Source organism: Nicotiana attenuata, unplaced genomic scaffold, assembly GCF_001879085.1.
Source record: "Nicotiana attenuata strain UT unplaced genomic scaffold, NIATTr2, whole genome shotgun sequence".
Classification (NCBI taxonomy): domain Eukaryota; kingdom Viridiplantae; phylum Streptophyta; class Magnoliopsida; order Solanales; family Solanaceae; genus Nicotiana; species Nicotiana attenuata.
In genome coordinates this window covers 375495-398923 of record NW_017670513.1, presented here as the reverse complement: position 1 = coordinate 398923, position 23429 = coordinate 375495, and the positions used below count along the sequence as shown (strand labels likewise).

General features: G+C 37.4%; 2 protein-coding genes across 3 annotated transcripts; both read right to left on the bottom strand.

Annotated features, from left to right (window-relative positions):
- Positions 1-969: 969 nt before the first annotated feature.
- LOC109240427 (sodium-coupled neutral amino acid transporter 5-like) lies at positions 970-6723 on the bottom strand. 2 transcript variants are annotated; one of them, XM_019407073.1, is made up of 6 exons: positions 6205-6723; positions 5544-5696; positions 4898-5101; positions 2242-2707; positions 1625-1657; positions 970-1215 (listed from the first exon to the last, which is right to left on the bottom strand). In XM_019407073.1, exons 1-6 carry the CDS (start codon positions 6605-6607, stop codon positions 1179-1181), a joined length of 1296 nt encoding a protein of 431 aa, XP_019262618.1. In that variant the 5' UTR covers positions 6608-6723; the 3' UTR covers positions 970-1178. The 2 variants fall into 2 exon arrangements, with proteins under 2 accessions (XP_019262618.1, XP_019262617.1); XM_019407072.1 differs by lacking the exon at positions 970-1215 and having other exon boundaries at positions 1428-1657.
- A 2671-nt stretch (positions 6724-9394) lies between these two features.
- LOC109240426 lies at positions 9395-12538 on the bottom strand. Its single transcript, XM_019407071.1, has 4 exons — positions 12133-12538; positions 11337-11532; positions 11139-11225; positions 9395-9781 (listed from the first exon to the last, which is right to left on the bottom strand). Exons 1-4 carry the CDS (start codon positions 12345-12347, stop codon positions 9632-9634), a joined length of 648 nt encoding a protein of 215 aa, XP_019262616.1. The 5' UTR covers positions 12348-12538; the 3' UTR covers positions 9395-9631.
- Positions 12539-23429: the final 10891 nt, after the last annotated feature.

The following is a 23429-nucleotide window of genomic DNA, read 5'->3' as shown; positions in this document are numbered from 1 at the left end:
ATACAAAAATGTATATTATACAAAAAAATATATCAAATATATATTTTTCAGCTATTAATTTTAGTTTATGGAAGAATTCAACATACAACCCTCCTCTAAATTGTACAGGAATCGCAGCATGACTGAGTAGGTTGAAAAGCATCTTTGGATTCAAAGGTTAACGGCTGAAATTGGACTGTTGAGATGTCACGTCATAAAATTTATAACTTACACTGATCTTTACTAAAAGACAGTAACTAGAATTCTACCAGCATCAACTAGAATTCTACCGGCATCAAATCGATGTTTCAAAGGTAGAAAGAAACCATTTTCCATTTTGACGGTTGTCCGGATAGATTTGGTTGAAGCTTGAAAAAAGGTTTTTGAAGTTGTATTGAAAAATAATTTTTAGAAGTTGAAGTTATGCTTGGTCATGCATTTTTTATGAAAAAAGTTTGAAATTTTATGAGTGGAAGAAAAAAATACACACAAAAACTGCACTAAATTAGTTTTTGGGAACTTGAATTATTTTTTTTCAAAATTTGTTCAAAAACTGATCATATTCCACAAACAAATAACGTTTTAAAAAAATTTAAAAAATTGCCAAAGTGTAGAGACTAAATTCTGGTGTTATGCTATCTGAACTAGTATGAACACACCTCTAATATTTCATCTGTATTTGCTGTTGTTTCATTATCATAAATATTGGATAATTTTATCTACCGAGACGGATATTTTTTATAATTTCTTTTTGAGATTTAATTTCTGATATGTCCGAATTTTCACCAATTTATTGATCATTAGCCACAACTTATTCTCGGCCTCCTCACATGCTGGAAAAATACTCAAAAGTCACGAGCGAGTCAAGCTGGAATAGAATGACAAGGCCAGAATAATGCCAATCCAGTAGACACATGGTAGAATGTCAGTGTCACAGGTTATATAATACGGTTTGGGTAAATCCAAATGATGGATGGATAACTATTGAACTGTGTAAAAAAGAACATAAAAACACTAATAAGAAGAGGTAGAAAATATGTCAAGTTTGTCAACGTTCATATGGTAATATGTTTAAATGTTGCAACATTTGGCAAATTACAAATTTTGGTAGAAAATATGTCAAGTTTCAAATGTCCACATTTGGCAACTTCAACAAATTTTGTGTGCTGTACAGAACATGGACCGATTTCTGCATGGTACTATTCCTCGAGTCCGAAATTGTTCTCATGTATCTTCCTGTTAATGCACTTGGGATAAACTTAGCATCAATCACAAAGAATCGGTTAGCTGATCGGAAGTGCATCATTGACTATTGTGAAAACCTAAATTTTTGACATATTTGAATTCTCCCAAAGAAGGGTGTGACAACTATAAACCTTAATCTGGCTTCGCCAAATATTTAAATAGAAAGAGAGTGAAAACTTCCCCCCCCCCCCCCCCCACACCCTACTAAGCTTCAACTCAACAACAACAAACCAAATGAAATCCCACATGTGGGGTCTTTGGAGGGTAGTGTGTACGCAGTCCTTACCCCTACCTAGAGAACTAAGCTTCAATTCCAATATTGAAAATGCTGTAAATGTCACTGCAGATTGCAACAGTACTTGAAGAAACAGCTAACAGTATCATGACCCATGAAACTAACCTGTCCCTCTTGGTTGCAATTCCATGTGTATCCCTGTTCAATGGCAAAGGTGGAAAATTAACTTTTAGTATGAGATAAAAAAGACTAACTGATAAAAGAGGCTGTTTATCGGAGCTAGACGTATTACAAAGCCGATAAACTCCAAGACTCATGCTTAGTCTCCATTATATGTAATCAACGTTTAGGAACATCCATTGCCAACTTATTTGAGTTGCTTTCAACTAGTTGGCTCATAAAGAGGAACAGCTCAGATAACCAGCTCGTAAGAAATCATTACGAAACAAAAGCAGGTAACATCTGAATATGTGACAAGGATTACCCGGAATAGTTACAACAACAACAACAACAACAACAAAAACCCAGTAGTTTCCCACAAGTGGGGTCTGGGGAGGATACGGTGTACGCAGCCTTACCCCTACCCCTGGAAGGGCAAAGAGGCTGTTTCCAATAGACCCTCGGCTAGAGAACGGCTGAAAAAGAAAAGGTAATTGCAACTTACCAGAATAGTTGAACACTTTAAATAATTTTCATCAAAGAAATGATTGGACAACTAACAAGCTTTAAGATCCATTGTTAAACCATCCTGAAAAGGGAAGATGGTGGATAGGGGCACTCACCTGAGGACAATAGCAGCCGGAAAAATGAAACCAACAGAGACAGTAGCTGTGGCACCAGTAAACTGGAAGGCATCCCAGATGCTAGGGACACAATTTGCTCCCAAAAAAATGAAACAGATGAGAGCTGCTGTGACTGAAAAGAATCTGCGATTATCATAGGCAATAGGAATTGCATATGGGAAAAAGAGGCCATCCATATTGAGGCGAAGGGAAAAGAAAACAATTGGGAAAACAAGCATCAAGTGGATGACATAGCTCACTCGCACCACATCATTAAGCAATGAGCTGTAAGGAATCCCAAGTTCACCATCAAAGTTGGCGAGTACATCATCCAAGGTATGATCGCCAAAGAGAAGGAATCCAAAAAAGCTGGTTGCCACATATACAGTTGTGCATAACGCAATTGAAGTCCGGACTATTGACTTCATCTGGCTGCCATCTCTTAGCTCATTCTCTATTGGATGTACTGCAACATATAATGAAGCAAATATTAGTGTTTTCACTAGTAATTGTTGCTCAATCATATGGAGTTGCATTTATCCAGACTGACGTATAGGAAAACACCTTGTCTAGCAAGTGAGGTTTCTTTTGCTTTAATTGGTAGAAAAAGTACCCTAGCTTAATTAGATAAAAGGACTAAGAAAATATGCAGACAGCGAAACAGTAGCAAAACCCAATGCATTCCTCCATTCTTTCTTGACACTGCTTCTGATTCTCAGTTCCTCTATCATCCAACGTCATTACTGGTCACCCTTAATTCTGCATTTTGTTCCTTTTCTGATCCAACAATATTCCACAGTAGCCCTCTTTATTCCATTTAGCTCACAACATTAAGATCTCACCCAACATACCACTATTACACCAAGAATCTACTCCCAGCAGAGTACAGACAAAAGAAAATCAATTATAGAAGAGTACGCTAAAGCCAATTGGTGATATTTGTAACTAACAAACTGGCTAGCTATTGAATATAGCCCATTTTCCGCCTCCGTAGTCACAGAGCAACAGCAAGTGAATTAAGGCATGCACCAAAACTGGTGCTGAATGTCCTTTTGCTGTTTTGCAGAATAATACCTTCTGCTGAATATCAAACAAAGAATGACAGAAGATTTTTCAGGACTTCAGAATTTGATCTTACAATGACGATGAACTACGGCTATATCCTATATTAGATAGACTTAGGCTTGTGGTATGTGTCCAGTATGGGTATGTTGGAGTTAGCAACATTTTAAAGTGCGTTTTAAGGATCTGAACAAAGTACCCATATCCATATTCTGCGTGTTTGACACAACTACATCAACGCATATGAAGATTACATGTAACATTGCTGCTGCCTAGTGCCATTGTATAAAGACACATAGAAGAAAGTGGAAGTAACCCAATGGTTGACAAATGTCGTGCATTACTTTCTTGTAGTTGGATCTGAGTCTAGCTACTGGCCATCTCTCAAGGTTTTGGTCCAAAGCCCCCAAGTATAATTTCCTAAGGTAACTAGAGATAAGGATAGAAATGAACATAAGGATGTAAGGAGTTGAGAAGCCGACATGGAAATCAAGAGCTCCGTTTCTCGGATGGTGCACTAGCCAACTTGCACGCACGTCGACTATTTCAATTTTCACCAGATACTGGTTAACTCTGCCAACAATAAATAGCAGATGAGGAAAAAACATCAAACTTTTTAGCCTCTGTTGGTATTCAGATACTTGTCTCCCATGACTTTCGTTCCAACTTTATAGACCACTAAGCTACACTCTTGGGTACAAAAGTTCTATTGTTTTAATTATAATTTTGGTACAAATAAAGCAGCTATATGTGTAGATAGTTGGATGGATTTTTCAGAACTTAGCATAAACTTTTGTAAGGTGCATATTAGTAAAACGATTTAGACACACTAAAAGAACTACTCTATTGCATTCCAATTCATTTGTAAGTTGCTAAAGAAGGCCAAAATTGCACTGAGTACTTAGTTACAAAGGAAATAAACAAAAAAGGAAAGAACCAAGACAGAAGGTAAAAGAGATTATGTAGATATTTCTTCAATAAAGTTCATGGTAACTAGCAATCTTTTCAATCAAGGAGGAAATTAATGATTAAAAATCTCAGTATACAAGAAAAGATAACGATAATAAAGAAAAAGCTTATAAGATAACCAAAAAGAAATTAATCACCTCAGAGATGACGTCACATTATAAACAATGACAGATGACCACTCGCCTTTTAGTGACGCTGTGTCTGTCTGTGGTTGGGAGCAACAAAGTAAAACTGACTACATAGAGATCTCATTTCACATCACTAAGCTCCTTTGGGGATAATTTTGTTGATAAGGAAAGATATATAAAGGAACACCTAGATCTCCTCAATGTTAATATAAATCCGCGACTCAAGCTCTTAAAGAACTGCTCTTCAAAATGTACTAAAGATGCTAACATATAACTGAAATGACAAAAATCCTAGACATTTTTCACAGATATCTTGGCTTCTCCTGGATGCAACAAAGGAACTATTACCCAAAGGAAAGCCTTCGAGGAAATCTCTTTAGAATGGTTTCAGTGTTTGTTTCTTATTATATGGTTTCACTGTATAAACCCACGTATAACTAAAAATTAACAATGTGCTCATTCACAAAGAAGTCTATGCAGGTGAAACTAGAACTTACTATTGTGATGGCAAATATAGGCAGTGACAAGTACAGGGACAGTTGTGAAAAGCTTCCAGAAAGATGCCTGATCAACAAGTTTGGGCAGCAAGCGGGGCATTGCAATGCTTCCATTAATGAACTTAACAATGACTATTCCAGCTGTGATTACCACAAATACAACAGCTAGAGCGACTGACATGGCTGATGTATATCTCAATGAATCTGCCCAAAACAATAAAAGAAGTCATGAATATTAATGGAGGAGTGCAGATAGTGCATTTACAGTGCAATGTGTAGAATAATTCGCACAACTGAACAACGAAAGCCTTTTTCTGATGACCCTGGATACTGTGGAAGAGATTGTTCTTACATAAAATTATTGCATTCTAGGTAGTATTTCTAGGGTAAAGTGTAATCAGCTCTTTATACTTTGGCCAGCTGAGCACTTTCTCCCTTAGAAGTTAAAACTATTTTCTCTAGCAATTTGACACTCGAACTTTCAAAATAGGACACTAAATGCCCTACTACTACGTCCTGTCTTAACAGCAATTTGGTTTACAATCACATAAGAGGGATCATATTTATTTATATGTGGAGGATAATAGTTTACACATTCCACTATGAGGTGATATATATTTATGAACGAGTGAATTACGATGCTCACCAACACGTTTGAATGAAACAAGAGGAACAAACACAAGGAGTGTAGTAAGAAGCAATATGTTGGAGCGCACAGTCCACCAATGTTGACCAAACCATTCTTCCATTACACCCGAATAGTGTACCCCATCTGATGAAGTCCCAGATAATACATCACCTGCAATCAAACACACCATTTTCATTAGCCTACACAGATAACTCTTGAGCTACTAGATAAAGCAACAACCAAGATGGAGCTAACGCTGCAGGCCTTCCACTATACCTCTTCCCCCATTTTCTTCACTTGAGAAAAAAAATGTACTCCATCCCAAAGAATGAAGTGCTTTTAGTACAATCATCAAAGAATCAAATTTAATCTCAATTTGGACATCAATTTCCAGAAATTGAAAAAAAAAACTTAAAGTATTTGAAAACTACAAAAAGAGTGTCTAACAATAACTATTTTTTGTAACGGAAGGATGTAGCCTAGTGGTGAACTCAGCTAGGACAGTCTAGGTGCCCTCAAGCTGACCAGGACATAAAAAAAACTATTTTCCGTAATTAAAATACCAAAATTGTGGACTTTTAAAAAAATTGAAACTGTAATTTAAGAAACAACCAGCACTTTTAGAAAATCAATAAATTTCGAAAATTAAAAGGAAAAAAAATGAGCTGGAGTTAGGTACCGATGATGATCATGTAGACAACAAGCATTCCGAGATTATTAATCACGATACAAGCTTGCAATAAAGTACGGCCAAATCCTCCGAACGCATCGCCGGCGAGGCCGGAGTAGGAGGAGGCAGATTTGGAAGCTCTGGTGAATCTAAGCAACATTTCAATTGACTTCTCCGTCAGCATAGCGGCGAGGATTATAACGATAAGACCTGGAATTGCACCGAGTTGTTTAAGAGTAGCCGGAAGTGCCATAATTCCAGCGCCGACAATTGTACTGGAGAGATTGAAGACAGCGCCGGAGAAGGAAGCCCCGTCGAATCCGGCTTCGGAATGGCCGAAATTGGCGTCCTTTTGCGGCAGAAGAGGGGTGGTTTTAGGGCTCCGACGGTGCTTCCGGTCGGAGTAGGTCATTTTCGAATTTTTGGAAAATTGCGGGGGGGTTGATTTGGAATGCGGAAGAAATAAGGGAGGTTTTAAGAAATTTGTTTCAGCAAAAGGCGTTACATGAAATTTACGCGGGAACTAACGTGGACAACTCTTTATTTAAGGCATTAACCATTGAGTCACTGCCACGTAATATGGTGGGTCCCAGAACAATTTCATCTCTGTGCCAACTATGAAAGAGAGATTACAAAGAATTTCTTGAAACTTTCCAAATTAGAATATTATAAAAAATAAATTCTTTAACATATTTTGTTTAAGAAAATGAAGAAGGTGCTGAGTCAGAATCTAGTAAGGCTGACAACAACCAAACTTGGCACATCTGTCATCATTATTCAAATTTCAAAGGTCTCTTTTTCTTGAACGGGAATGTGAACAATGAGAGAATGGGTCCTACCCAAACGAATCAAACCGGAAAGGATAAGAGTACGAAATGGAGGTTATAAAATTAGCGTTAAACCTATTTGAATTTTGTAATATGTTGAGGTGAAAGGCCAATGAGGAATGGATATAGCTTATTTTTCGTGAAATTTATTTCAATAGAGTGTATGATGTCAATTGATCGAGATAAAACACTCAATTGGTTAGAGGCCAATAAGCTGGTTAGGAATTTAGGATCTTTTCATCCCTAAACTGAGGTGTAGCATTTTAGCTCCAAGCATGAAGAATTATTTGGTAGGAAAAGCTTTATCTCCCTTTACTAATAAGCCTGCCCAGCGCAAATCTATATTATATTAAAAGTTGGGTAGTATATATTGTCGTTAAGTTAAGTGACAAGGTATAATGAAGTCACTTAGCAATTTTAGGACAACATTAATAATAAGAAATTATAAATGGAAACATAATTAATGAAAATAGTTGAATGAATCTTATACATAATCTAAATAGATCTTAGATAAATACAATCTATATATCAATATTTATATTTATATGTATGTTTGTATCTATATCTATATTTATATCTATATATTATTCCACTCATAGATTTTCTTCTATATTAGCTAGAAATATGAAGGTAAAAATTTGATTAAAAAATTATAATAGCAAAAAATAAAAAATATAGAAAGACATAAATTTAGATAACCTATGACTATTTATAATTTGGAGTAAGTTAAATTATAAAATAAAACTAAAATTTACTTAAGATATTAAAGATTATTTGACTTTAAAAAATAAAATAATTCAAGCAACAAAAAAGATCTTAAATAAAATATTCGGATTATTTATAATGTAAAAGAAAAATTAAATAATCAGCAAAAAATATTTTAATAATAAAAATAATAAAGTCATATAATATTGATAAATCAGGCAAATGAATATTTTATACGTAAATATTACTACTACATTTAGATATAATGTGTTCAAACAATTAAGAAATAGTTTTCTATGATTAATATTTGAATTGAATGCAGTTCATTTAAGTTTGAAAGCATAATAGATATAATATGATTCTATCCACGCTTTAAATTTATTTGATAAAATTACGTAAATAAATAATACTCAAAAATATTATTGATAATATTTGATTACTATATCATGTGTATCATTTGATTTTGTATAGATTTGTCATATTTCTGTATACTACAATAAATAATAAAATAACAACTAATAATTCTTAAAATAATATGATATATTAGATCATAATATTATAAGATTAATATTTTATTAAATTATCCGCGCATCGCGCGGGTTCTAACACTAATCTAGATTAATAGGTAGACTTCGAATAAGAAATGGATAATAATGAAAAACATAACTTGTAACATGATTTTTTTTTGTTGCCAAAAACTCGTTACAACTTCAACATTCATATTAGCAAACTAGTGCCGTTGTTCAACGACTCTAAGAGTTTCAAAAATGAAATAATACTTTCCTTTCTATATTCATTCAATAACAAAAGAAGCTTGGGCAGATGTTCTTTAGGAAGACAATGAGTCCTCCACGCTTACCAGCTATCACATGATACACTATCTGAATCGCTTTGGTCCTTTTTTTTTTTTTTTTTTTTTCTTCTCTCTTACCGTTATTACAATATGCCAACCAAACCGAGCAATAAAGACATCCATTACCTCCCTTTTAGTTCAAGCGAAGCATAAAATAATCACTTCCGGATAGAATTAGAATTTTGACATTGGAATACTTTATTAAATTCAATAAATCACCAGGAAATTTTTAATTTATATGCACCACCAATGTATTAAGTTTCTGCAGTAGTAGCTTATAGATTAACTGAGTCACTGACATGCACCGAACACATCCTTGTAACCAGTTCAATATACCATCTCACACAGGCAATCAGCATCACATGAGGTGGTGATTGAGTTCAATATACTAGCTCTTTACAGACAAACCAGCACCACCTCATTGATGATTAAATCCACTGTTTAAGAAAAATAATGCCTATGGCATAAGAGATATTTACATTCTACACAAGCGCTTGTTGCCCAATACCCTTGGGGGATAGACATTTTCAGTGTGCCACCTTGAAATTTTGAAGAATCATTTTGGAAAATACAAAAACTATTTTTCAACCAAACACCAAGAAAGGAAAAAAAATCAATTCACTTTTGACAGACGCGAAAACTTTTCTTTCTTGGTTGGATAGACAAATCTCTCTTCAAAATTTTGAAGCAAACGCCACTTGGTTTTCAACACGTCAACAATCAAGTTTGATTTCTTGTTTTCCTATGATGTAGTAATCTGCTTCTACTGTTCTATATTTTTTGCACCTTCATGAAAGATTTAGGATTTCAGGGATGAATAAATTTTCATCGTCCTCTTTATCGTTAAACACAAATTATACAAAATGCTTCAAAGATGTTAGGATAGATAGCAGTGCTATAGACTTTGATTGTGTGCATAAACACAAAAACAAGTGCTTTTGAGGGTTTACATTAGCAATATATACATGCAGTTTAGGAACCTTACAAACAAGAACAACTTTAAACTTACTGATTGATCAACACCTACTGAACTCAACCAGCACCATCCAGGTCACCGTACTCGCTTCCTCTTGGACTGCCTCTTCAAGCTTACCTCCTTAGGCTCTTGTGACAAGCCGTCCAATTTGGCACCCACAGCAGAACTCCACAGCGCCCTTTCAACGTCTGAAGGAGTAAAACAGTCTCCTTTTGCAGATAACTCCTATTAAGCAATTGCCAAAGGAACACATAGTGAGATAGATCGTACGCTTCAAAGGAAACAATATACAATGTACCGAGGGTTTAGAAAAAAGAAAGCTAAAACAAATTACAAATACGATAAAGCTTCTGTTTTGGTTCAGGGAAAAATCACTTAGCATTGAGTAAAAGAGCCCGCATTCAGTCTTAGACACTTCCTCTCAGAAAACACAAACTCTCAATCCTTCATAAGATTAACGGCTTAAGTATCTAGAATGAGGTAGGGTATCCGTGAGGTCAGGTTTTAGTCTTACACATTTTTACTCCAAAAGATCATTAGACATTTAAACTTCCAGGAATCAATCAGCATATGAAATCAAGTTAACTCCTGAAAACCATAAATGTATTTTGGGGCCATCACATAAATATCGCGTTCTTGATTCACCATCTCATCAGGTCCTTGGCCGCAAATCTTGTCATACAAATGGCCTAAACACCATTCTTTGTCTACATTGAGGTCAACTGTATATTCACAACAATCGCTTTCTCCCACCAGCATCAGTAGTGCCTTTCTTCACAAAAATTTATTATCTTCATCCAAAGAGAAGGACATTTGAGGCACGACTACAAGAGGCATGAAGAAAACTTCAAGGAGATACGCGCACAATTAGCATTCTCTGATATCCTAGTAAAAGAACAGCAGCAGAATTCTTGCTTCATCTGAACATGACATGCAGAAAACGTCTGATACAGGACATGATCATTTGTTCTTTCCTCACAGTGTGGCCTTGAATGTAACTTGCAGAAAACAAAGTCTGACACAGAACATGATTGTTCGTTCTTTCCTGATAGATGTGGCCTTGAATGTAACTTTAGGAATCATCACAAACTGAATGATGATATCCACATGCTATGTAAAGGCAGAAAACCACATATCTTATGACGTACAAGTGTAAACCAGGACAATGATAGGCTGGTGTCCAGCATTTTTGTCCTAGCTAATCTAACGAATTATTTGGAACTAGAAAGACAAAGGATCTTTCTTCAACCAAGCTTTCAGGTGGAATAAATCAGAAGATTTCAATAGATTTCCTACTTCATAATGGCACCATTACAACAATATTGTTCTCTGGTCGCAATCAATCTGTCATTTAGATGACAACTAGATATGTGATTATTTGTATTGAATTCTACTAGTTGTAATCTATGTGGTACGTTACAACGATATCTAAGCCCTTTGTCATGTATTCCAAAAAAAATAAATTAAATGAAGTACTTCACAGTTTGAGCAATTTGATGATATCATTCTCAAAAAACAGAGTAACCACACACAGATGAAAGCATCATTTTAACTAAAAACATAGAGAAGAAGTCTAGCTAACCTTGGATTTTGCCTGCAATTTGTCCACTAAAACTAGATACTGTTTCAGAGTATAGTCTTTCGAGTTACCATTTGCAGCCACCATTGCCTAAGAACAACAGCATTTTCACATAAATCAATCATCTAACTACACTTCAATCATCAAATCGCAGAGAACCAAATAGAGTTTTCCACAGCAAGAAGGTAATGATAAAATTACTTCATCCGACATAAAAGGTGCAATATCCGGTGCGAAAGCAGCCAGAACTGCGGAGGCCGTAGCTGGACCAACGCCTTTCAAGACAGTGAGTTCTGAAATAGCTTTTGAGATATCAGGAAGAGACTGAAATGCCTTCTCTGAAGCAGATCTCACAACAGCGTCGTCCAGTGATGATACAAAATCCAACAGCCTAGGCCTGCATAACAATTATCATACATTACTAAGGGCGGATCTGATGTATAACTAATGGGTTCATCCGAGCCCATAGCTTTGGCTCGGACTGTGTATGTGCTAGAAAATTCACCAAATAAGTACATAGTAGATCTCGAACCCAGTAAATTAGATGAACTGCGGTAAAATTGGGAACTCGAACCCATAATGTTCAAATCTTGGATTCTCCTTTATGTGTTACATGGATTTTTTCATAGCCTTAAGTACCTTGTCTAATGTAACATAGATGTAATTATATTCTTCAAAATACACTTAAATACCAATTACTTACACACACTCATATCAAGTTTATTCATTCCTATAGTCGAGTCCATTACCATAGCAATTATCAAAAGTAAATCTTCCTCCTTCCCCTTTTATGTCGCATAAGAAATCAAAAACATTTTTAAAAACATGTGGTCGAAAAACAAGCTATAGACATTTGCGTATAAAATTAAATTATTTCTAAATATACAAATGTGTGATTCTTTCGGATGCAAAATAAAAAGGAAAGTGTGTAACAGAAATTGATAGTGAAGGAGTACATATATTTTGTCATAGGCAGGATGAAGAGAGAAGTACAAACCTCCATTTGCCTCTAGTAAGCTTCCATTGCATGAGCTTGGTGAGTTCGGAGGTTGTAATGTAACTAGGGTTTCGTTGCCGGAGAACGCCGGGAAGTTCATTCCGGTAGAAATCATCGAGCGAGACGAGGTTGGGCTTGTTCAGTGACTCGATACGGACTCCGTAAGAAGATAGGGCCTCCTTCCACTGGCCCAAATCGGAGCATTTGAAGTCCATCGCCGGCGATTACAGTTTGGAGCTCAAAAGAGGAACTGTCGCGCCATTTCTTATAAATATTGTGAAAATTTCTATGCTGACACCACTGAGTTTCTTGAAAACACAAGAGAGTCCACTAGGTTCCGAGAATTTGCTCTTACTAACCTCGGGTTAACTTAATCGATACAGTGTAAAATGCAAACTTTTGCTAGAAGCAAGTCCACTAAACTTATTTTAGGTTGTTTGGCTAACATATGCATAAGTTATTAGAGTTTCAGTTCAAATCATATTTTTAAAGCGTGATAAATTCGTAGAAGTTATGCAAGAAATTTTAATTAACATTTTAGTATTAGAAAGTGTATTTCTCTCTTTTATATACCTTGTTCTTTTCATTAACATATTTGATAAATACTTAAATCTTTTTAGGGTTATTTAGCTAACATGCAAACATGGTTTAGAGTTAACAATGTTGGCTTAGACCATGATTTCAATCAAAATACATAGTTTTAGCAATATGAAACTACACTTGACAGTTTCTAGACGCATAATTTTGAAAATAACACTGGTGGTCCTTCAACTCTTTTAAAAGGGAAAAGTTTCACATTTGCCCCTACATTATGTAAAATATTTCATATTTTCCTCCATTAATAAATAGGTTGAATATATCCCTGTCATTACTAGATCGGGGCCAAACATGCCTTCTTTGGATCTGAAGTTGAGCTCTACCAAAGCTTAACTTCATACTCGAAGGTTTGAAGTTTTAAAGGCCGAAGTTCAAATTTAAACCTTCAGGCCAACTTCAGACTTCAGGCGTGAATTTGAACTTCAAGCCAGGTATAGCCGAACTTCATAGTACAGTAGGTTTGATTTTAATAAGGTTTGCATGTGTGAAGTTGATTCTAAACAATTAGATTTTAAATTTTTTATAAATTTTGGCTATCCCTTTAATAGTGGTCCTAAAAATGCCTATTTGTGCACTTCGCTGCATTTTTCTTGTCTGATTTATGTATTTGGGCCAAAGCCCATTCTTTATGTTTTTATATATGTATATATAGTTTTGTTGATATTGGTAGGAGGGAAAAAAACTTGATTGTGCTCTCATTTTCTCTCTGAGGTCTCTGATAAAATTCCATGAAGAGACAGATATTCCTCCATTTTAACTACCACAAAATGCTTTTGAGTCAAATATTTACATTGTTAACTGTCTTTTACTATGTTAGTCCGTATGAATGAAAAGAAAAAGAACCCAAAAAATAAATAAATAGTAGATTCTATTTCGCTTAGTAATGAGGTTAAAATTCTCGAAAACAGAAGAGATTTACTCGATGAATCAGATCCAAATGCGAAGAATTTTGATAGCACATTCTTTCGAAATGTAAATGTATAAAATAGAGAAACAAAGTAGGCAAATTCCTAAAGTTAGTTCTTGAATATCCGTTAATTTTATTTTTTTGTAAGAAGACAAAAGAGCTCCGTGACACGTGTTAAATGGAAAACCTATCCAACTGTAAGTCTGTAACACATTCATGTCTAATGGTCTCCATGGATCTTGTTGTCACAACAACTAATTATTTTCGGAAATGTCTGGAATGGACATCATTAAATATCTGTTAATGTTCTATTTTAATTTGTACCACTTCTTATCAGTGGCGAAGTCAGGATTTTTTTTAAGGGTGTTCAAATTTGAAAAAAGTAAAAAATTCCCAAAAAAAGGTGTTCAATGCATATATACTTTTAAAATCTAATGTTTTACATATATACGCAGTGTAATTTTCCGATAAAGAGTGGTCAATTGACCACCCGTACCGGAGTGTAGCTTCGCCCATGCTTCTTATGTAACCTATAAGTATACGATTATTCTAGACCTTAAATCTTGGACAGTCTATGAAACATTCATTCGTTTACCTGTGTTTCAAACTCTTTCTCGCCACTTCCCTATTTTTTTTTATCGGGACGTTTTCTGTCTTGATTTTCTGGCAACTTAATTCTATCTTTTCTTGTGCATGTACGTGCATAGAATTCTTTTTTATGCTCATATGGTAACTATTATTCATGTTCATACTCCTATTAACCATGCAAAGTGTAAGCGTGTAATTAAAATTATAGGAGGTCTGCGGAAAATTTAATGCATTTAATCCAGAATTCGGGTAACTATGAGTCCCAGGTTGTTGTTGCGGTGTTTCAAAAGGCATGAGCATGAAGCGAGATGTTTTAGTTGGCACAAAGTGAGATGCAAGCTTAGTCTAGAGGTCTAGACGAGGGTGCATGGATCCAAAATATAAATTTTATGTTGGGACTACCTGATGATTGGGCCACGAAGACTGGGCCAAACTATTGGGCCTAGTCCATTATTATTTGTAACAACATTCATTTTTCTTTCTTTTTTTGTTCTTACACTGTAAAGGCCCAAAATATAAATAAGGGCTAATTAACATTCTAGACTATTCTTTCATTTTTTCCATTTTTGTGAATAGATCAGGAGATCTTTTAGGGGCTAATTAACATTCTAGACTATTCTTTTATTTTTTCCATTTTTGTGAATAGATCAGGAGATCTTTTTCTCTTGGACGATTTTTCCTCTTTCTTCTTCCTTATGTACCCTAATCGAAAATCTGCACTCTTATGTTGAATTTTGATTCTAACTTGGTATCAGAGCGGGTAATCTGGTAGTCCCCGGCGTTCTACATCGACCGATGTTACCCTTGTGAAATTTCATCGGGTCTATCTTCATTGTTTCAATTTTCGCTGAGATACAAAATTACGAAGTTTTTCGTCAATTTTTTGTTCAATTTTCGAATTAAGGAAGTTTTCCTCGACTGTATGATTCTATTTTGGTCGGAGTTTGCTGCTCATTATCGGAGTCTTGTTGTTCTTCGTCAAAGCTAGGGTTTTCGGTGATTATCGGAGTTCTGTTGGTCTTCGCTGAAGCTAAAGTTTTCTTTACAAGCTGAAGTTTCTCAAGGCCTTTCTTCTTCAGGTTGCGAAGAAGTGTGGTACACTCATTTCTATTTGTTCTCTTGCATGAATTGATTGTTGTACTCTGTTATCATGGTTAATTCTACTCCAGACTCAAGTTCTTCCTCCCCTGCTTATACTCTTGAACCTTCAAGTCCACTATTTATTTCTCCTTCTTTCCGATGTATCGGGGGTGTCTTTAGTTGCTGTGCCTTTTTCTGGGACTAGTTTTGGGGGTTGGAGGAGGAGTATAGTCGTGTCTCTGTCTGCTAGAAATAAAATAGGTTTTATCGATGGCTCTTGCACCAAGCCTGCTGTGGATTCTCCCCAGTACAGGCAGTGGGATAGGTGCAATAATATGGTCATATCCTGGTTAATCAATTCACTTTCTCCAGATAGAGCTAAAAGTGTACAATATTCTGAAACTGCTGAAAGCATATGGAAATAATTGAATAATAGGTATGGAACTATTAATGGAACTAGGGTGTTTGAAATAAAGATAGAACTTGCATCTACATATCAAGGGACTCTCGACATAGCTTCATATTTCAACAAACTTAAAAAACTCTGGGACGAATTGGGGGTTATGTGTACCAGCCGTGCAAATTCTTGTTTTTGTGCTGCTAAGGAGGGACTCCAGAAGGAGAAAGAAGAGGACAGGGTTCACCAATCCCTTAGGGGTCTTAATGAGGTTTATGTGGGGGTTAGAAGCAACATCTTGATGATGCAACCATTGCCACCCCTTGATACTGTCTACAACATTTTCTTGCAGGATGAAAAACAAAGACAGTTTGTCCCAAATATCCAATTTAACCCAAATCAGCCTCTTTTAATGCAAATTCGAACATTAACAGATTCCCTTCTCAACTCTCACCTACAAAACAATATACACAAAAGGTGAACTTTGATTCAAGCAACCAAAAATCCAATGCTACTTTGTCTTGCAAGTATTGCAAGAAACCTGGTCATACAATTGAGAAATGCTACAAATTACATGATTTTCCACCAAATTTCAAATTAACAAAGGGTAAGAAGTTTGGTACTGCTGCAAGTGCTGAGGGGCAGACTTCTGAACCTTTTGCAATGTATTTTCCTACTGATCAAAGCTCTTTAATCCCTGGTCTCACCAAAGAGCAGTACTCCCAGTTGATGCAGTTGCTCGGTCAGTCTACATTGGGTGATTCGGGACAACCTGTTCTAATGGGATATGCAAATTTTGCTGGTAGTACTTCTTCTCTTCCTGTGTGTTTAAATGGTAGTTCTACTGTGCGCGTGTTGACTAGTGTAACTGTAATGGTAGTTCTGGGGAGATTGTGTTTTAACAACAACCTATCTTATTAATAGATTTCCCTCTAAAGTTTTGTCTAATAAGACTCCATTTGAATTACTTTATGGGGTTGCTCCCTCTTATTCCCGCCTAACCTTTTGGGTGCCTCTGCTATGCTAGTGTTCCCAAGTGTCATAGAGATAAGTTCCAACCTAAAACATCTCCTTGTGTGTTCATGGGTATCCCTTTGCTAAAAAGGGGTACAAACTGTACAATCTCACTACTAAGTCTGTTATCTACTCTAGGGATGTCATCTTTCATGTATGTGTTTTTCCTTATACTTTGCCATCTTCTGCTCCTTCTCATCTTCCTCCTTTAATGCCTATTTTTTTTAATTCTCATATTGATCCTGTTACTGCTTCTTCTATGCCTCCAGATCTCCCTCTCCCTACTTCTTAAATACCCGACACTCCTGATGCTCCCAACTCTGTCCACACCACTGATGTTCCTACTCCCATTCATTCTACTGTTCCTATTGAATAAGTATTTCTTCCTATTCCTGAACTCAGAAAAAGTTCCAGAACCCATCAGCTCCCTTCTCACCTGAAGGATTATGTGGTCCAGCTCCCTTCATCTACTTCTTGTTCTTCTTCTTCACTCATGTCTACTGCACTAGAATCCCATTCTTACACTCAAGCTGCTGCTATTCTTGCTTGGCAAGAGGCCATAAGGAAAGAATTTGAGGCCCTAGATGCAAACCAAACTTGGAAAATTATTGAACTACCTGCTGGGAAAAAGCCTATATGATGCAAGTGGGTGTATAAAATTAAATACAAAGCTGATGGCAGTGTGAAGAGATATAAAGCTAGATTGGTGGTTAAAGGTGATACTCAGGTGGAAGGCATTGATTTTAATGAAACTTTCTCTCCCGTTATTAAAATATGCACTATTAGATGTGTGATTGTTGTAACTGTGTAAAAGTTGAATATTTTTATCTCTGAGATTATTTCCTTGTTTATATGCTCTACGTTATTTGAACTGTTGTTGGTTATTGGTGTTGGACCAGACCTATGTTCTAGCTCGTCACTGATTTCAACCTGAGGTTAGGTTTGTTACTTTTTGAGTACATAGGGTCGGTTGTACCCATATTGCACTTCCTGCACATTGCGTGCAGATCCCGGATGCCGATGTTGCTGCGTTCGGTGGTTGCTGGATTTGAAGGCTTACCTGCGTCCTGGTGTAGCTGCCTCTTGTTTACGGTAGCCTTAGACTATAAAATTCTATTTATGTACTTTTCGAACAGAAAATGTCTTTTCTTTATATCAGCTTTGTAAACTCTATTCTTAGAAGCTCATGATTTGTACTACCAGTCCTTGAGAAATGTAAAAGATTCAAAAAATTCCTTTGCTTAAATGTTTAATTAATATTATTGAGATTGAATAGTTAGTAGTTGGCTTACCTAGCGGGTTGGGTTAGTTGCCATCACGACTAGTGGATTTTGGGTCGTGACAGATTGGTATCAGAGCTCTAGGTTTAGGTTCTACTAGTCATGAGCAAGTGTCTAGTAGAGTCTTGCGGATCGGTATGATGACGTCCATACCTATCTTCGAGAGGCTACAGGACATTTAGGATATACTTAGCATCTTTCTTTCCTTATCGTGCGTCATCGATTCAGCTTGAAGCGTAATCCTTTGAATTCCTTCCATGCATTCGTATACACACTTAAGTGCTCGATATCAGCTGTGCATCGACAGCTTGTGATTTCCTAGATGAGGTACGAGATGTGATTTCTGTTTGTTGATGATGGGCCAGTATGGAGGACTTGAGGCTGGGTTTTGACTATAGCTTGAGAACAGAGGTGTTGATTGTGTGAGCAAGTGCTTTTGAATTTATATGTCCGGTAGTGTTCCTATTAGTGGAATTGTGGTAGGATGGCTGCGTGATAAGTATGATGCGACTGCGAGATATGTTCATATGATTTGAATGTAATGAGAAGGGTTTGCTTGAGGTGTAGAAAGAACTATTTGGTGCTTGATTTCTATCTTGATTTGATGTATAGCCTCGAGTTATGGGTGTGTTGAAGGATCTTTTCATGTTGTTTAGTTGAGGAGTGAAGTAGATTTCATGTCGTGATATGAGTTCAGACTCAGGGAGATCAAGTGTTTCCGTAATGTTTATGACTGTGGAAGGGTATAAAGAGATGTCAGTTTGAGGTGAAGCATGTGGGTTATCTCCTGCGGGGTCTCCTGAGGGTTGTGTGAACCCTATGTTGTTTGTAACGAGTCCTCTTTACCAGTGAATTATATGTGTTGCAATTTGATTTTGGATCGCTTATGAGAGTTGGCTTGACTGTTACAAGGGTGAATGCGAGATTTGCAAATGATTTGAGATATTAGATGGTTTGTGTTGCATGAGCTTATGAATGATTTAGTTTAATCTCACTATGGCATTATGGCAGTAATAGAGTGTGGGCATTGTGAGCTATTGTGTGTTTTGATCTATGGCTTTGAGCCAAGTGGGGGAGCCTGCTATTGATAAGTTAATTGCTCGGTTATGTGTTGTATTGATTTCAGTTTGAGGTATACTGGTGAATCAGTTATGGCTTACGGGATCGAGGATGACTCAATTCTAATGCGGACCGAACAATTCTAGTGCGACCAAAGAATGAGATTCAGAGAGGAGGTTTGAGCCAGCTCAAAGAATGCGGACCGCACCAAAATCGTGCGGCCGCAGAAGGAAAAATGCGGCTGCAACCATTTTTATGCGGACCGCAGAAGACCACAAGTTCCAAGCCCTAGTTCCCAAGAGTGCGGACCGTAGCACAATTGTGCATCCGCAGAAGCCCATTTTGCGGTCCGCACCAAAATTATACGGTCGCACAACCTTCGTAGGGGCATTTTTTTTAGAAATATAACTTTTTGTCATTTTTAGGCCAAGTTTTGTTTGCAGAGGTGCACCTAAACGGTTTTCTATACTTCTTTGAGTAATTTTTTATTAGATTGACTTCTTAACACTAGATTTTCTTTGTTTAATCAATGATTATGTATTCTATCTTAATTTCTTCTTGCATTTCTTTATTTTTCATGAGTAGCTAGATCTTTATCTAGGGTTGTGGTTCAACCCTAGTGTGGGTACTTGATGGGTATTTAATTTTAGGGCTTGTTTGTGATTGGGTTAGTGATATTTAGCCTTGTTTATGCATAAATCCTAGAATTAATGGTTGCAAACATTGATTCATGCTTTTTTGACCTAGTCTTTGCTTGAGAAAGAGAGACTAGGTTTAGGAAAACTTGGCTAACAAGGAATTGGGATGAACTCAAGAAATTGATAGCCCCAATTAAAGGGTAAACCTAGAGATAGTGAGACCTGACTTGAGAATATATCACTTTATTTGTGCAATACCCATTTGGGCTTGAGAAAGCCAAATTAGGAAAAATCACTGAAACTACCGAGAGGTATAGAGTGAGCAATTGCGTGTGATTGCTATACCACGATCCCGATAAATCAAACTTGCCCTATCGTTTACAACCTGTTAGGTAGCCACCTAGGTGGAAGTCACGACCCTAGATTCCTTTATCATGTGAAAAACACTCAAAACCAAAAACACTTTCTTCTAGTTAATATTTGCAATCATTAGCTAAAAGTGAAAATAGAAACCAATGAATATGTGGAAGTACAATCTAAGCCACATCATACATTTACTCTAGTTATATACCTAATCCAAACTCTAACTCCCTATGGATTCGATCCCGACTCGTGTTGGGTTTATTATTGTTTCGACCGCCTCACTACCTAATTGTGGTGTGAGTTTGGGAGAGATCAATTTTTGGCGCTATTGCCTGGGGGTTTAACGTATTTGGCTATATATCTAGGTTTTTGTGTGTTTTGTCTTTCTTTCCTTCCGAGTTACTAATTTTGTGTTTGAATTGATTCTAGGTACGAAAATGTCTCTAAAAAACGAGCCCATCGGAAATGTGCAATTGGGGGAGGACGTGGATGATGATGCCATAGATGAGGTTCCTATTTAACCTCAAGCTAATAGACGAGGCCGCTCGCCTCACGATTATGTGCCCGTCCCTCCCCCACCTCCACCAAGAGCGGCAGCCCACCGACAATTGCCAAACGAGGGTTATGCAAGTGTTATAGTCCCTCTCCGCATTAGGGCGGGTAACTACCAAATCACCAACGTGATGCTTACACTACTTGAACAATGGGGTTTCTTAACGGGTCTCCGAGTCAAAATGCCTACAAGAATCTCAAGGGGTTTGTTGATACTTGTTGGGGGAGAAAGCAAACAAATGTTTCTGAGGATGCGCTGAGGTTCAGGCTTTTTTCCCTTTTCTCTACGGGGAAAAGCATTTGACTGGTTAGAAAGATCTCCCAACCATTCCATCACCACTTGGGATGAGTTGGCAGAAAAGTTCATTTCCAAATTCTTCTCTCCGGGACATATTGCAGTGCTTCGGGATGAGATTCTTGCTTTCAAGCAAGAACCCAATGAGCCATTGCACGAGATTTGGGAAAGATATCGTACCATGGTTAAAGAGTGCCCGAACAATGATATGACTGAGGATTATCCAACAGACCTTCTACAGAGGGATCAACACAACTAATCAATGTGTGGTTAATCAACTCGCCGGGGGGGGGGGGGGGGAATTCACGAACACGCCATATGCCGATGCTTGTGAAATTCTTGATGAGATGGTGGATACCTCTTCAGTGTGGCAAAGTAGAGCCAATGTGCCACAAGGTGACCCTAATGTTATTCACTTACACAAGGAGCTACATGACCATAGGAAAGCTATAGCCGAGTTGACAACTACCACGAACCAATTGGCCAAGGCTCAGCTTCAACAAGTTCAAGGGCCGAAACAAGTACATGCAATGGAAGGTGTGAATATGATGGTAAACAAAAGACGACAACAAGGTTAACAAATGCAGAGCCGCCCGGAACAATTTTTGCAAGATGATAATGGTTATGATCAAGGTGATTATTCAATGAGCAAGACGAAGAAGTTCAATAGGTCAACAATTATCAAGGTCAAAGAAACAATGCTCAAGGACAAAACCAACAACAATGGAGGTCACAACGGAACCAAGGTAGTTGGAACAACCAAAACCACCAAGGCAATTGGAGTGGTGGTAATTCTAATCAAAACAATTGGAAAAATCAAGGAAATCAAGGCAATTGGGGTAATCAAGGCAATTGGGGTAACAACAATCAAGGCAATTGGGGTAACAACAATCAAGGCAATTGGGGAGGCAATAATCAAGGGGGGTGGAACAACGACAACAACCGGGGGCTGGGTTTTTAAAGGCCTCTGATGTTCCAACAACCAAGCAATCCACCTCCCCATCCTTCTCAAGGCCCGAGCTCTTCTTCCAATGAGATGGGTAGAGTTGAAAACATGTTTAAATAGATGATGGAGAAGAACGCTGACTCCGATGCTCAAATATCCGCGCACAACACTTCTATTTGGAATTTGGAGGTTCAACTAGGCCAAATCTCACAAGCGTTGGACACTCGTCCTAAGGGGGCACCACCTAGTGATACGGTGGTGAACCCAAATGGTGGGAATAATATGGGATATGCTATGGCCGTGACTACTAGAAGTGGAAAAGGTGGAGATGCAACCACCTCAAATCAAAGAAGGATTGTGGATGAAGATGTTGTGGTTCAAGAGGATGAAATCCCAAGCAATGTGGTTCAAGCTAATGAAGAAGTGAGAATTGATATAGATGAAAGTGTGGAGGAGACGCAAGAAGAGGTGAACCCATCTAGGGAACACGTGATCGACATGCCGGAACCGGTAGCGCCAAAGGCTAAGGCACCAATGCCAAGGCCTCCTCCTGCATACCCTCAAAGGCTTGAAAAGCAAAACAGTGAGAACCAATTCAAAAAGTTTATTGATATGATGAAGAGTTTGTCCATAAATGTGCCATTGGTTGAGGCATTGGAACAAATGCCAGGATATGCAAAATTTATGAAGGAGTTGGTAACCAAGAAAAGATCAATGAATCGTGAGACCATCAAGATGACTCATCAAGTGAGTGCTATTGTGTGCTCAATGGCTTCAAAGTTGGAAGATCCGGGCGCTTTCACAATCCCTTGCACTATTAGGAGCGCCGATTTTGCCAAAGCATTATGTGATCTTGGGGCAAGTATTAACTTGATGCCCTACTCTGTGTTCAAAACTTTGGGAATTAGGCAACCAAGACCCACATCCATGAGGTTGCAAATGGCGCATCGGACAATGAAGAGGCCTTTAGGGAATTATTAATGATGTATTGGTTAGAGTTGACAAGTTGATCCTCCTAGCAGATTTTGTGATCTTAGATTGTGAAGTGGACTATAAGGTGCCTATCATTTTGGGTAGACCTTTCCTTGCTACGAGGAAGGCTCTTGTTGATGTGGAGGCCGGTGAGCTCACTTTCCGGGTGGGTGATGAAAAGGTGGTCTTCCATGTTTGCAAATCAATGAGGCAACCGAATAGTAATGAAGTTTGTTCATTTGTGGATTTGATGACCGGCGTGATAGTTGATAATGCTAGTGCAACAATGATGTTGAGGACAAACTGGAATCAGTTTTGCTCAATCATGATGATGATGATGAGGAGAATGATGGTTATGTGGAGTGTGTGAATGCATTACAAGGCATGGGGTCGTACACTTATGAGCCCCGAAAGCTATCTTTGGATCTTGAAAACCGGAAGACTCCTCCAACAAAACCCTCAATCGAGGAGCCTCCTACCTTGAAGTTGAAGCCATTGCCACCGCACCTCAGGTATGAATTCCTTGGCTCTTCTTCTACTTTACCAATTATTCTTTCTTCGTGCTTAACTAACATGCAGGTAGAGTCCATATTGGAGGTGCTACAAAGG